We start from the raw sequence: 16,400 nt of genomic DNA on the forward strand, positions 1-16,400 counted from the left end.
TTATCCTCTGCCTTGTTTTGGTCGATCTAACCTATGTATTTCTAAAATGCTGACTTCAAACCCTCCTTAGCACTGACTAAGGAAAATGCCACATGTCACCCTGGATCAATCTGGACGTGTCAGAGTGCTGGCCTTTGCCTGTCCTTCTTCTCTGTATCCCACTCTGGAGTTCACTGGACTGTTCTCTGTTGCAGTCATGCAGAGAATTCTTAATTGTCTGCTGGCAAATGCTTAGACTTTGAGGTTTAAGTACTGTATCTTTATCAACTATATTTTCATAGCACTGTCTTTTTCTTGTGCTGCCTTAAGTGCCGACCTCAGCTACTAGTTATCACACAGATTCTTGGAATTTTATTTTTCTGGTTTAATTACTTTGTGCCTATGTGAATTTCTCATAGTATATATTCACACACTCCATTTATTCTGCTGGTACAATCCGTCTTGCTTCAAATTCATGCAGAATGGCCTACTTAATATCAGAATAGTTATTTTATGTACCAGTTCTGTAGACGTAAGTTCTTCCCCCAAAGAACTGCCACCAGTAAGCATTGTTTCAGCAAGCAGGAGACTCTGTACCTGGTGGTTCTTGCTGACCCAGCTAAAAGACGCTGAATGACGCATTTCACTTCCAGGGGCTATTGCTAGGTTTTGATAGTCAGTCCCTGGTACTATAAATAGCACTTCAGGGAACACTCGGGTACACTGAACATTTTCTTTGCAGTCCAGCTCAATGTTTGCAGAAAGAAAGTCACATGCTGTCTGGTTTGCACAAGTCACTTGCCCGTTAGCGCCTCCCAGGTTCTAGACAGACCCACCCAGAGTGTACATTTTCTCATAAACACAGCATTTGCTTTCAACATACTTTGTGCCTTTGTTTATACCACTTCTCTGCCTGGCAATATCCTATTCATCCTTTAAGATTCATCTCAAGTGAGAAAGCGTTCCCTGAGCTGGCTTGGCGGAAATTTGCCCTTTTTCTCCCGTGTGGGATTCTCCTCAGCACTTAGAGCATACATCTACAACAATTTCAGCATTACATTAAAGTCTGTTAGATAAGTTTCTATGTTCACAGTCCCCCTACATCTCAAACTGTGAGTCCTGAGGCCTGTGACTTTTTGTATTTACCCCTAACAGTTGGCATAGGAAACACTCAGCTACTGTTTGTTGAGTGAATTGCAGATTTTATGAATGAATTAAATTGCATTCAGATAGGGAGGTAGAATTCATTTGAACTTGTTCCCAGTTTAATGCCTTTAAAACTAATCCAATGTTTAGTATGGATTTTTCTCTTTTCTCTAGTAGCCACTTTCTACAATGTATGTGGTCAATTTGGTACAAAATATGTTATACTTAGATGCACTTCAGGGGGTTAATTTTTAAATTTTTATTTGTTTATTCATTTATTTATTTTTAGTGTCAAAGAAGCAGGCTAGTTTACTCCTTATAAACTTCTTGGCATCTTTCTTTCTCCACGCTATTTTGGTCTGCCCAGTCTTCAGTCAAATTCCTCCAAGGGGTCTGCTGTAAACAATGATTTTGTGAGTGGTTGTGTGTTCTCTGCAGTGAAAACCCGCCTTGTTTTCTGTTGCTAGGCAACCCCATTCCAGCTGCCCTTGAAGAAATGCGCGGTGGTGGGAAATGGTGGGATTCTGAAGAAGAGTGGCTGTGGCCGTCAAATAGATGAAGCAAATTTTGTCATGCGGTAAGAGAGAGCACCCACAGCATGGCCTCTGCCTTCTCTCCTTTCCCCCACCCCTTCCACAAGCCCCGGGGCTTTTCAAAGCTAGTCACTTGGGATTAATCAGTTGTAACTGTTCTTTAGCTTCCCTTAAGTTCAGATACAAGTGAATGTAGGAGAGGCCCAGGGAGCAAGGGAACGTGCCCCAAGAAAGTACAAAGCCAAGAAGGGGTTAGAGGTCGTGGGGAGACCCAAAAGTAGAAACACTTAGATTTTGCTTTAGAGCATACAGTCGGGTGATAAAAACTTCAAAGATTGCCTCTAAATGAACGTTTTCATTTATTCATTTCTACTCTACACCCTTGTCATCTTTGTTTTTCACAAAAGCATTTGTGAGTAGCAAGTGGGATTTGAAGACGGGGCTGATCTGTGTATGGCTGGGACACCTGGAAGGAATGAGGGGGCGTAACTTCGGAGCAGTGAGGAGGTTTGGTTAAGGGATTGAGCAGAGTGGTGACATGTGTGTCCCTTGGAGGGGAACACAGGAGGCTTCTGCAGTGGTGTGTAAAAACCTGCTAAGATGGATCCAGTCAGGGGTAGAGGCCTTCCACCTGTAGGGGCACCAGCCTGCACTGGTGGGTGATTTTGACCAGAAGTGAAGACAGCAAGTGATTGGACTGACATGGGTTTGGGATTGTCTGGGTGAGAGGGAGGGAGGAGGGGGAGTAACCACACGGAGGATCCTGGCTAGAGAGAGTGTGAGGTGACATGCCTTGAGGTCTACGCTGGATAGGAAGTGGGCGCCGAGAGGCAAGAACAAGGGAGGAAGGGGCCCAAATGGGGCCCAAGGACAGGGTCATTCTGAGCCCACAGGCAGTGGGTGCTGGGAAAGATAAGAGAGAAATGGAATGATAAGAACTAACGTCAAAGAGTGGCCCAGTGGAGTTTATGATTTCAGAACTCAGTATGTCTGGGGGCTGATCTGCTGTGTGACAGAAAAAGAAGACATTTGTAGCTGAAGAAGCATAGGAACTTTGAAGCTATGTTGTGGGGATTCTTTCAGATGGGCCCCAAAGCCTCACTGACATGGGGATGACAGAGATGCAGGTGGCAAAGGCTCCAGGGCCAGGAAGACTAAGGCCTGCAGCACGAAAAGGGAAGAAGGCGGAGCCTAGGAAGGGAGTGGGGGCTTGGGATTTGGATTTTGTGATCATTTTTAAGGATAAGTAGAGAATAGTCTAGAAGTGGTCAAAGGTGGCTAAGAGAACACTAAACCACCTGTGAGCTCTGAGCGCAGTGGGGTAAGGAAGCTGCAGACACCAGGTGAGAGTGTTTGAGGGGAAGCTGTGGACTTGGGGGAGAGCCAAGTTCCTGCTCAGATAATGAGACTTGGGCTCCTTCAAAAGACTTTTTATCTTGCTCGTGAAGCCTGTAGCAGAGGGGGATGTCTTTCTATATCCATCTTTCCCTCATGGACGTTCCCTGCCATAGTTTTTCCAGTATAGGAATGTGGTTTTCTCTCCACTGGAATTATTATTATTGCTGCAGTATATACAAAGAAAAGGAAAATGTAGAAAATAAAAATGTAGTTCTCTTATGTCAGTACAACATCTATTTATTGAGCTACTACTAGGTATTGGTGTTAGCTGGGACTAGAAATGGTACATGAAACATTTCTGTCTGTATGTTGTACCTTCTGATAGAGGTAATTCAGAGACAGATGGTGAGGGGTCAGGGACCTTCTGAGAAGTGGTGTGTGGAGTGAACTGTGACTGCATTTCACTCTGGGCATAGGAATAGTCTTTCTGAGGCTCTGAAGTGGGAAAGATACCAAGTGCTGCCACAGTACATTGAGATGAGCCTGGAAAGGTAGTTCAGCTATGGGAGGGGCCTCCATCACCTGTAGAGTTGAGGTAGATGAGAAGAGCTAAGGCCCTGGACCAAATCCAGGCATCCACTCCAATATACTGGCATTAGGTGGAGGCTGAAGAGCCAGCAGAGAACACAGAGGGACAGAAGACAAGCTCTTGCCACAAACCAGTTCTGTGATCTACAGCATGTCGTTTTACCCTTGCTGGGGCTCAGCATGTGAGGGAGTGGGAGCAGACAGTTCCTCAAGCCTTTCCATTGTGGAAACTTCTATATAACTATATAATCATAACAGCTCATGTAGTCTACTTTATATTTGCAGCTTGCATTCAAGGATGTTTATTTGCTCTTTCCAAAAACTGTGTAAGGAGCAAAGAGGAGTGGTTATTATACTTACAAATTCAAGGAATTTAAGGGATTTCAAAAGGTCTTAATACAGTCTGGTGGGAGGCAATACAATGTATTTTTATATTATTCCTAAGTTTATATATCTATGTGTGTCACTATATTTAGGAAGGTACATGTTTTAAACTTAACATGTTGAAGACTAGAGCTAAACATTTTTGAGGGGTTATCTATATTTATTTATTGCAAATAAACAAGACTAAGTTTGCATTATGTACAATCAAAATTGCCCTATTCAAATTCAGAATTAACGAGTAAATTAAATGTTCACAGAATACTGAGAGAGGTGAAGATTGAAAATTCAAAGAACTAGAGCTATGTATGCATGGACCATTGATTTAATTTCAAGAATAGCACCACTTTCCTTTTTTTTTTTAAATTGAATTATAATTGACATGTAACATTTTATTAGTTTCAGGGGTACAACATCATGATTTGATATTTGTATACACTGAAATGATCACAGTGAGTCTCGTTTCTCCATTACCATAGAAGTTACATAATATGCAATAGATATTTGCTGACTGTAGTCACGTGCTTTATGTTACCCCATGACTTACTTATTTTATAACTGGAATTTTGTATTTCCTGACTCCCTGCTCACATTACTCTCACTCCCACCCTATACCTTCTGGCAACCACCAGTCTTTCCTCTCTATCTATGAATTTTGTTCTGTTTGTTTTGTGTTTTAGATCCACATATAAGTGAAATCACAGAGTATTTGTCTTTCTCTGTGATTTATTTCACTGACTCTAATACCCTCAGAGGCCATCTTCATTGTGGCAAATGGTGAGATTTCATTCTTTTTTATGACAGTAATATTCCATTGCCTATATAGCTCATCTTCTTTATCCATTAATCCATTGATGGACACTCCATGTCATTTGAATGGAGAATTTAGCCCACTTATGTTTAAAGTAGTTCTAGCTGGGGATGTACTTTTGCCATTTAGTTCATTGTTTTCTGGCTGTTTTGTAGTTGCTCCTTGTTTCTTCTTCTTTTGCTCTCTTCCCTTATGGCTTGATGTCTTTCTTCAGTCTTATGTTTTGATGCTGTTCTCATTATTTTTTTGTGTATCTACTGTAGGTTTTTGCTTTGTGGTTACCATGAGGCTTACATGTCTCAGCCTATATATACACACTAGTCTATTTTAAGTTGATAGCAAGTTACGTTTGAACACTTACTAAAACCCTACATTTTTACTCTCCCATCCATGTTTTGTTTTTGATGTCACGTTTTACATCCTTTTTTTGTGTGTATCCTCTAACTAATTATTGTAATTATAGTTATTTTTCCTATTTTTATATTTTAACCTTCATGTGAACTTTGTAAATGATTGGTTCATTACTTTTATAATGTATTTTCCTTTATCAATGACATTTCTACTTTTATATATTTTCATGTTACTAAGTGCCCTTTCCCTTCAGCTTAAGGAAGTCCCTTTAACAATTCTTGTAAGGTCAGTTTAGTGGAGGTTCTTTAGTTTTTGCTTGTCTGGAAAGCTCTCTTATCTTCTCCTTCAGTTAAATGATAACCTTGCTAAGTAGAGTCTTCTTGATTGGCAGTTTTTTGCTTTTAGCTCTTTGAATATATCATGCACTCCCTTCTGATCTTCAAGGTTTCTGTTGAAAATCTGCATGTGGTATTATGGGGGTTCCCTTATATGTAACACATTGATTTTCTCTTGCTGCTTTAAGATTCTATCTTTAACTTTTGACATTTTAATTATAATGTGTTGTAGTGTGGGTCTCTTTAGGTGGGCTTCTTAAACCTGAATGTTTATTTCCTCCTTTTCCAGGTTAGGGAAGTTTTCAACAATTATTTCTTCAAATAAGTTTTCTGTCCTTTTTTCTTCTCCTTCTGGTACCCCTATTATGCAGATGTTTATCTGCTTGATATTGTCTCAGAGGTTCCTTAAGCTATCTTCACTTAAATGTTTGTTTGTTAGTTTGTTTGTTTGTTTTTCTTCCTGCTGCTCTGTTTTGGTGAGTTCCACTGTCCTGTCTTCCAGGTCACTGATCCTTCCTTCTGTTTCATCTAGTCTGCTCTTGAACACCTTTGGTGTATTTTTCAGTTCAGTTATTGTATTCTTCAGCTCTGTAACTTCTGTTTGGTACTTTCTTATATTTCATATCTCTTCATTGTAGTTCTTTCTGTGTTTATCCACTCTCCTGAGATTAGTGAGCATCTATTTGATCATTACTTTGAACTCTATCAGGAAAATTACTTACCTTCATTTCATTAAGGTTTTTTGGGGGGTTGTATCTTGTTCTTTCAATTGAAGAATATGCCTCTTTTCCTCCTCATTTTGTTTGATTTTCTGTGTTTGTTTCTTTGTATTATGTTAAACAACTGTGTCTCCCAGTCTTGAAGGAATGGTCACAGGAAGATAGGTGAGTGTTTTAGTCTGCTGCCTGCATTTGACCTGGGAGTGACAACCTGCTGGGAACTGTTTCTCTAATTCTTTCAGACCTGTGGGGCCCAGATACATAAGTTCCCTTTGGCTCAGAGACAGGGCATCCCTTGTATGTTCTGAATGCACCTACTGTGTTTGGCGGCATGGATCCACAGTAGAGTGCCAGACTGGGACATGCCCATAACCTTCCATAGGTTTTGGCAGGGAAGAAAAGTGCTAGCATATTGGCACATACACCTGACCAGTTTGACATTTTACATCTTTTAAAGGGGGGAATGGGAGCACCATTCCAGGGCAAGCAGAAAGGTAGGAGAGTGCAAAAATGACACGCACCAGCACCTCCATCCCTGGAGAGAGTTCCAGCAGACCCCTGCCCTTCTGGCAGATGCTTTAAGATTAGACAATGAATTTCTTTCACATATGGTCTAGGTGCTTTTCAGCTTGCTGTTTTTGCACTGGTACCCAGGAGAATGAGCCTATGCATGAGCCCTTTTAAGATGGGAGTCTTCGTTTCCTACAGTCCTTTGGGTCTTCTAGGTATAAGCCATGCCAGTTTTCAAAGCCAGATGTTTTGGGTCCTTTCTGGTGCAGGTCCCAAGTGTTGGGATATATGATATGGAGATCAAATACCTTGCTCCTTATGGATATGCTCTATATTTGTGAGATCCCTCTCACTTGTGGCTCTTCATGCCAGGAGTGAGATTTTTGACAAGACCGTGTCTCTGCCTCTCCTACCTTTCCTGATTTGGTCCTTTTATCTTTTGTTGTGCAGTTGCCATTTAGCTTATTTTCAGGTCTTTTCCAGGGAGAATTATTCTATAGGTAGCGGTAGATTTGGTGTACCAATGGGAGGAAGTCAGTTCAGGGTCTTCCTATGCCACCATCTTGAACCCCTGTAAAGAATAGGGCCATTTTCATAACATATTTGAATTTTCTAAAAGCCTAGTTTATGGTTTACAATATGGGAGTAATTGAGTGTTATAAATTGTTTATAAATTATTCTTATTTGACCACTTACGGATCTACTTATAAATGGTTGCTTTGTACACATTTTTTTGAGAAAACTGAGGTACTGTCATAATTCAAAATTTAACATTTAGTGACTACATATGATTAGAAAGCACATAGTATGTCTGATCTTAGACTGTAGGATGCATGGAGAGTTACATTGAGAGAAAAGATCCAAGAATAGCCTTACCTGCATACAGTGATATACCACATTACAGTTCAAAATGTTTTCCAGTATTAGGATAAAACAGTATTATAATTTTCTTTGCTTAGACATTTTCAAGTGCATTTTCTTATCTTTTTTTTTTTTTTAAAGAATTTATTTACTTGAAAGAGAGAAAGAGAATGAGGAGGGGTGAAGAGGAGGGCAGAGGAAAAGGGAGAAGCAGACTCTGAGATGAGCAAGGAGCCCAAAATGGGGCTCGATCCCAGGGCCCCAGGATGATTACCTGAGCTGAAGGCAAATGCTTAACCGACCAAGCCACCCAGGTGCCACTCAAGTACACTTTCTAATGCTAAACATCTGTTTCTTGTTTTTCTTGTTTTTCTTTTTTCTTGTTTTTCAAAAACATTTGCTCTAACCCAAAAAACACTTTAAAAATAATATTATTGAATACAATTTATCTGGAAGGTCTGCAAGACAAAGGTAACATGATTGCATCTTGGAGATGATTTGGGTGGCTCAGGGATACAAGTGAGGGCAACATCATTTTGGTGCCATGGAATTATCATGTGTGTTTTGCATACTTAAATATGCATAACACTTAAAGTTTTTATTTAAATTCCAGTTAGTTAACATGCAGTGTAATACTAGTTTTAGGTGTACAATATAGAGATTCAACACTTCCACAAACACCTGGTGCTCATCACAACAAGTTCATCCTTCAGTCCCCATTACCTATTCAGCTCATCCCCCCACCTGCCTCCTCTCTGGTAACCATCAGTTTGTTCTCTGTAGTTAGAATCTGTTTCCTGGTTTGCCTCACTCTCTCTCTCTCTTTTTTCCCCTATGTTCATTTGCTCTGTCTTCTAAGTTCCATATAAGAAGGAAATCATATAGTATTTCTCTTTCTTTAACTGGTGTATTTCACCTAGCACAATACTCTCTAGCTCCATTCATCTATTCATGTCACTACAAATGGCTAGATTTTATTCTTTTTGATGGGTGAGATCTATATATATATACATATATATATATATGTGTATATATGTGTGTGTGTGTGTGTGTGTGTGTATATATATATATGTATGTATGTATGTATGTATGTCACTATGGACAGTTGGGCTGCTCTCCTATTTTGGCTATTGTAAATAACGCTACTATAAACATCAGGGTGTATGTATCCCTTTGAATTTGTGTTCTTGTATTCTTTGGGTAAATACCTAGTAGTGAAATTGCTGGGTCATAGGGTAGTTCTATTTTTAACTTTTTTTTGCTTTGTTTTTTCAAAAAATTTTAAATATATTTTATTTATTTATTTGAGAGGGGCCATAGAGAGGGCACAAGCCACAGTGGGGAGAGTGCTAAAGGGAGAGGGAGGAGCAGACTCCCTGCTGAGCAAGGAGCCTGATGCAGGACTCAGTCCCAGGACCTTGGGATCATGACCTGAGCTGAAGGCTGATGCTTAACCCACTGAGCCAACCCGGCATCCCAAAAGAATGCAATTCTGTGATACCATTCTTTTAGGATCATGAGCACAGTTACTAAGACACATTAGCCATTAATATCTGTTAATTGTGCCAATGAGCAATAATGCAAAGTTTGAAACACTTTTACAGAATTATGCCTTATTAGAAACAATTTGTATTAAATGTGCCTCTTATGTAAATCTACGTAATTATCAGTTTAGGAACTGAAGAGCTAAAATTACAGTGTGCTTTTTCTAAGAAAAGAACTACAAGGAAGTGTCATAGACATTTGCATTTGAAGAACTTAAGACAGATATTTACACCAAAATTCAGTGTCATTATTTTCCAGAAATGCATTTTATCTTAATTGTTACCAACAATTTCCTTGTGTTGTAGGACTTAACAATCAGTATCCAGAAGTTTTTCTTGAGCTTTGACTGTGTGATAGAAAGTATGAAGGAACCCAGACATATGAGCCGTGGATCAACCTACAAGGAACACACAGAAAAACAGACTATTCATTAAAACTGACATGTTTCATTAATGACAAAATAGGTTAACTGTACTCTCCAGCAGTGTTTAGAGGTTATAATTTTGATATAATGTGTTTGATTCTCAATGTTATGAAGGACCATTACGATCAAAGCTTCCTTAAGACATAAATGCTCAGGGGCACCTGGGTGGCTCAGTCAGTTAAGCATCTGCCTGTGGCTCAGGTCATGATCCCAAGGTCCTGGGATCGAGCCCATGTTGGGCTTTCTGCTTTGTGGGAAGTTTGCTTCTCCTCTCCCACTCTTTCTGTCCCCCTCCCCATCACTTGTTCTCTCTCTGTCTCTGTAATAAATAATTAAAGCTTAAAAAAAAAAAGATATAAATGCTAAAATTTTAGCTTATGTTTTACCCTGCAAGTCACCTTCATCAACTGATCAAAGATCAGTGCAATCACAAGACCATAGTCAGCACCCATGCTGGATGAGCCTGGCTGGTAATGCTAAAGCTCACTCCCTCACAAGGGTCCTCAGAAACCACATTGGATATGGTGTGACCACTAGAGTATAGACACCTCAAGAGGAGGCCCTGTGACTTGGCTTCCCCCCAGCCCCTTACAATGACCACTGTGTTTTTCTCAATGGGCACTCAGCAAAAGTCACCAACTGGCTGACTCAGTAATCTGTGGGTAGCTGCCGGAAGGGCCAGCGTCTTTTTACTGTTGAGCAGATGAAAGGAAGATTCCAAATCAACTGAGACAAGTTCTACCCAAGGTGGCCTGATGTGGCAGGAGTCACAGGACAAATACAAGACAACATCAAGGAACTTGAGCTAATCAGCTGAGTGGCTGCCTGGACAATTCCGTGTCCTGGGGAAATTTGTAGGGTAAACCTAATAGTTGGGGGAATGGCAGAGACCTTAATGTTTACATCTCTTTACCTGCAAATAAATGATGTTTTAGTTTGTTGAAGAGTCAAAGTTAGAGATGCTCTGATGTGGTAGGAGTCAAGTTAGAGCTAGGGGTGAATAGGAGAAATTAGGACAGGGTAATAAAACCTAATGGAAACTATGGATTCATTTAGGGTCTTCATAAAAAAATATTTAATTATAAATACATTTCTGATACACAATATTTTTGAATTTTTACTATGGAGGAGGTATCAAGGTAGGGACCTCTTATACATTTCTTACTGTAATCCTTAACAACAAGCTCATTGGAGAAGAAAAGTCATTATCCTCATTTTGTGTAATGAGGAAACAAAGGCCAGGCAGATGAATTAACTTGCCTGAAGTTCCACTGGCAGAAAGCCATGGGATTGGAATTTGTAGTTGCCCTATTTTCCACTGTAAACATTCATAAGACATTGTGGCCAAGGAAAGCAATCAGGGCTGGGGTGGTTGTGTGTGTGTGTGTGAGAGAGAGAGAGAGAGAGAGAGAGAGAGAGAGAAAGAGAGAGAGGCTGAAGAGAGAGAGGGGAGTTATTTTTGTCACCAAGAAAACATCACCTGTACGCTTTCCCTTGGCTGAACGGGGACAGTGGAAAATCAGTGCCTTTCTTTAGATAACAAATCACCCTGTTCCACCAGTAGTCAACCCATACATTGGTCATGTACACAGAAGTTGGACATGTATTGATTTAGGTGGCAGAGTTCGCTGTGAATGTACTGTTATAATTTAGGATTTGGAAACAGAAAGAAAACCACAAGCAAATACAATTCTTCCCTGTGTCTTGAGGTTTCTGGGTATACAGAGAACACTGCCAGCCCTGTGTCCTAGTATACCACACCCTCCTGAGCTCTAGTTTCAAGCCTAATACTTCCTGTCCTACCAACTCAAAAATATTTTGAATGGAATAAATTCACAAGTTAATGTCTCTTTTTTAATAGATTACTTAACTCTCTAGCTGACATTTTCTTTTAAAACAGGACTCATTTTTATGACTGCATTTTGAAGATGGTTATAGTTAGTCATCTAATGACTGTTAAAAGGGAGAGGTGATAAAATTGATTATTTGTGGATGAGCAAGATCTAGGAAAATTCCCATTTGCCATGATAATTGATTTAAAAGTTTGTAAATCATTCTAAAATGGTTTGTTTCTCTAGATGCAATCTTCCTCCTTTGTCAAGTGAATACACTAAAGATGTTGGATCCAAAAGTCATCTAGTGACTGCTAACCCCAGCATAATTCGGCAAAGGTAAGAGTTTATGACTTCTGTTTGTGAGGAACTGAAGAGGAAGGCCTTTGAAGTATTTAACATCTTAAGGCAGTGAACATAATTCAGTTTGAGAAACAAAGAAGAAAACCATCTGGACGGGCAGGAAGGATGAAGGAGGGAATTGTAAATAAACTAAGCAGGATTATGGGAATCTAAACACTATTTATGCCTCTTCTGGGATTCTGTTTCTTGCCTTTATAGATGGTAGAAATAACATGAGAATCCGTTGTTTCACTCAGAGAAGCAATACAATCACCTGCTTACTCATTTCTACTTTCTAACTTGCTGGCTTTATTCCCAACTCCTTGATTGGCACAACTATTAATAGTAGTTTTGTTAAAGAATAAAAACAAGAAATGGCCCATCCACTGCATATGTATGCATGAATATAGCAAAATTGTCAGAATATACAGGAATATATAATCATGACGATATTACGTTACATTATATTGCATTCAATCAGATTTGGGAGAGCAGATGGAAAATTCTTGCCCCCAGATCAATTCTGGAGATCTTAGACAGCTGCTGTGGGAGCTTTTGGGGGTGGGTCTCGAGTTGACAACGCCGATCAGTAAACTATGGGTTATTTCTCCAAGGATTGCTCAGTGTAGAGAATGACTCGATCTCTGTGAAAAGAGAAGTCAAACGTTGCCTTACACTCTCCTGCCTAGCTAGCAGTTAGGACTGCAATCTCAGATGTGGTGAGCTCAGGCTCTTGTCATCCAAGGGAGTCTTACCCAGTTGACCGCACATGTGTGTCACCTCATAAGCAATGCTGCACTGTTTTGGTTCACAAGTAAGCATTCCCATATAAAAGATGTCCAGAAATAATGACCAAACATTTTTTTAATTTTGGCAGATACTGTGAAATCACCTCTCCAAAATGTACCATTTACTTTCTCTTGTGTAAAGGATAAGACTGCCTGTTTCCCAGTCCTAAAAACAATATTATGTACTATTCATCTTTTAAATTTTTGGCAATTTGTTGGGTGAGAGATGATATATTATTTTTTATTTACTATACATTTTTTTCTGACTACAGAAAGGGCTGAGTGACTATTGACTGTTAATATTTTCTCTGTGAATTGCTTTCTTGTATTTTTTGCTCATTTTGTGCTATTTTTCTTTTTAAAAAATATCTTCCTGTTGGTTTATAAGAACTGTTTATATTATAGGTGTTAACTGTTTATGTTATAGATATGTTTGCTGTATATGTAGCAAATATTTTCTTCCAGCCTATCATTGATATTTTAACTGATGTCCTTTCAAAATTTAATATGTTTTATGCAATGGAATTTGTTAATCTTCTCCTCCATGTCTTCTTTTAAAAAAAATCTTTCTTTGATCTTACTTACCGACATCCCTTCCGTTGAAAAAAATGTTGTCCTGTATTTTTCTAGCACATTTATAGTTTCAATTTTCATATTTAAGAAATTTAATCCAGGGGCGCCTGGGTGCCTCAGTCAATTGAATGTCCAATTCTTGATTTCGGCTCAGGTCATGATCTCAGGGTTGTGAGATAGAGCCCCACACATCAGACTCTGCACTCATCATGGAGTCTGCTTGAGATTCTCTCTCTCTCCCTCTTCCTCTGCCACATCCCCTGCTTGCACACTCTTTCTCTCAAAATAAAGAAATAAAATCTTTAAAAAAATTTTTAAAAAATCCGTCATTATTTCCTTGATCGTTTTTAAGTTATCTAAATTTTTTGGCATAAGCTTAAATTGTCACCAAGTATGTACTTTCAGTGTATTCTGTGTTGTGCATATGCTTTAAATATATATTGCCAAAATCTCAAAAGTGCAGATTTAGCTCTTTGGATGTTACATGTCCTCAGTGTACTTTGTCAGAATAATTCATAAGTTGAGCTTTCTGTCAGAAAAAAGGCTGATCACTTTTTAATTCAAGTATAAGTGTTAAAATCTAACCCATATAATCATCTTACCTCTGAATTCTAATTATTCAACATATAAACAAAGTATGGGAATTGCCAAGAGTTTATCTCCCGGATAAAATGAGGTATGACCTCTTGTAGTTCTTATAAGGATCTTTTTGCTTTTTCTCAAGGGACACTCCCTCAGACACTGTGTATCTTGGAAATTTTTTTTTTTTCCTGGCCTGAGTGGTTTTTATACTCTGGGACAATGCGTCATTGTAACATTTGGGTGGTAGGAGGTATGCCTTTTGTGAAGTGGAGGAGGGAAAATTATGGACATAGAGTCTGGGAAAGAGATAGTCGCCTAGACTGTCAGATTAGGTTTGAGCAAGTAAGTTTTAGAAAAGTATGTAAGTGGAAGTTGAGGATTTGGAAGTTTAGGGGGAAGATGGAGATAATAATGGAAGCTTCTTGAGAACAGTGTTGCCAAGGTACTCATTCAATAATACTTTTTGAAATCTGCTCTGGGACAGGAAGTACTAACTTGAATGAGACGTGACTGAAGTTTACACCCAGAGGTTGTTCACAGTCAGCAGGCATTACCATGGTCCTATTGAATGGTCGGTACCAGGGTCTAAGGGTTCCCTGAACCACTTCTGAAATGTATACAAAAATTTCATACATGTGCATTTTTTCATCCGATTTTCCATGGGTTCCATTACTCACAAATGTTTAAAACTTACTGGCCAAGCCTGAGTCATTCTACAGTAGCATGATGTAAAAATAGAATTTCTCAAAGCTTGTTTTAAAACAGTTTTTCAGTAGAGTTGAAAATTCAGTTAGCCATTTGTCCATGCAGGAGTCCAGCATATATTGGAACAAATGATTGTTAAAGATAAAAACTGACACTTAATAGATTGTCCTGTTATGATATTAAGAATTCATTCTTAAACTCTGAAGCTCCAACTTGGGAAGTGATTATTTGCTACAACTAGCAAAGAGCAGCAGGATCTGAGTGTGTGTGTTTCCATGTAAGCATATCAGAGGTGTTATTAGTATAGGTGTGATTAGCTTGGGGTCAGAAATCTTTCATCTGTGTTCCTGAGTCCCCGGCATGTTGTTTGGCATACAAGACATGCAGATCAAATATGTATGGAATGAATGAATAAGTGAATAAATATATTTTAAAATCCCCTTTAAGCCAAATTTTACAAATCAAATTTGAATGACGTAGTTTGAATTGTCTCATAAAAGGAGATTTTTTTTTTCCTTTGGTGTAAGTTAAAATATTTATGGTCTTAGGATGAGGAGATGACTTTTTTAGTAACAGATATTTCAAAACAGTATTAATGGAATATTTATGTGGGAAGATTTATTTACTCTTTTTTTTTAAAGCTGACATGAATTAGGAAACAAAGTTTTCAGAATAAATGGAGTCTAAGTCTGTGGTGGAGTTAACATTTTAATATTTGCAAATGCATAACTTTTAATTCATTAGGAGAACTTGATATGAGACCCCAGTATTTATGTTGAGGTTCTTAATATCGAATATCAAACATGGGTAATCTCTTCCCATACAACTGGAACAGACTTCATCCAATGTAGTGATATTAGCGGGGAGAACAATTATTTATTTTATTTATGTACTTTAAAAAATAATTCGAGAATTGAGGAAAATATTTGGTCTAACGAAGATTATAGCAGTTTCTCTTAAAATTCTATATGACTCACATCTCAGACGATGTTTCTGAACTTCCGTATCTGTTCTGCCGGATGACTTCTTTTTTCTTTTCTCTCGAAACTCAGAGCAGCTTATCAGTGTTTGCATCAAGGCTTGGCAGCCACTGATAGCCGTTCAGTCTAACGTCTGTCATGATAGAAGAGAATTAAAAAGCAGATACTAAAATTGGAACTGGAGAGAGCAAGTAGAAGATAGGGAAGAGATGCCTCTGGAAAGGTACAGATCTTCGTGAATTTGTGTCTGAGAGACAATATTACGTAGTGGTGAGGAACCCACGTTTGGCTGTAGATGGATTGGTGTTCAAGTTCTGGTGCCAGTACTAATGTGTGCTTCTACTTACTGGCTATGTAACGTTAGTTTCTTAATCTCCCATCTCTCAAGTAAGAATAAAATTGTCTTGAGGATTGCTGAGTGGTGTAAATGAGATCATGTAAGTGTGTCCAGTAGAAGCTGTTCTGACTGATACCCAGCATAGCTACTCAAGAGGACTCTCCTCTTGGAATACATTTTGTTCTTGGATAAAACATATTTTCAAATATATTATTGGGCTCATCAAACTTAGGAACTCTCCAAGGATATCTGCACACTTCTCCCCCAAACTAAAAAACCCTACAAAACAGAAAATCAGAGAACTAAAGCCAACCATGAGATGCAAAACTCTGTCAATGCTAAGAGCTGGAAACCAAACCCAGGACATACCATACTAATGTGTGTCCCATTTTAAGCCCTGATAAGGGACCTAATGTGGTCCCATGTCATTAGCAGCCCCTGGTTTCCAACAGAAGCACAAATTTCTTCTGAGGAAAACCCTCAGAATTCCCATGTATCACTCTCAAACAAATACTAAGCTGATAAGCAAACACTGAAATGCACACAAACCATTAACCCTGAGAGTCCTCAGAGACAAAAAGCAAATGAAAAATTACAGATATAAATGCCTAAGAATGTACTGGAAATGTCTGATGCAGTATCTAACTAAGTATGAAATATTTATAGAAAAAAGTAAGTAGAACAAGTCAATAAGAGTATATCAAAATTAACTAGGTAACCTTGAACAAGAACCAAGTAGA

The 16,400-nt window shown here is 38.8% G+C and overlaps 1 protein-coding gene across 2 annotated transcripts in view; it reads left to right on the top strand.

Annotated features, from left to right (window-relative positions):
- The window catches only part of ST8SIA1 (ST8 alpha-N-acetyl-neuraminide alpha-2,8-sialyltransferase 1), a gene marked incomplete at both ends in the record, with an annotated part of 137,914 nt that overhangs the window by 83,761 nt on the left and 37,753 nt on the right, over positions 1 to 16,400 (top strand). The window contains 2 exons of one of the 2 annotated variants that reach the window (XM_080809949.1): positions 1,593 to 1,702; positions 11,600 to 11,692. In XM_080809949.1, the coding sequence (XP_080666075.1) occupies positions 1,593 to 1,702; positions 11,600 to 11,692 (203 nt within the window). The remainder of the gene's footprint in view (positions 1 to 1,592; positions 1,703 to 11,599; positions 11,693 to 16,400) is intronic. The other variant, XM_080809950.1, reaches the window with a different exon arrangement.

Source organism: Martes martes (genome assembly GCF_963455335.1).
Source record: "Martes martes genome assembly, chromosome: 8".
NCBI classification, from domain to species: domain Eukaryota; kingdom Metazoa; phylum Chordata; class Mammalia; order Carnivora; family Mustelidae; genus Martes; species Martes martes.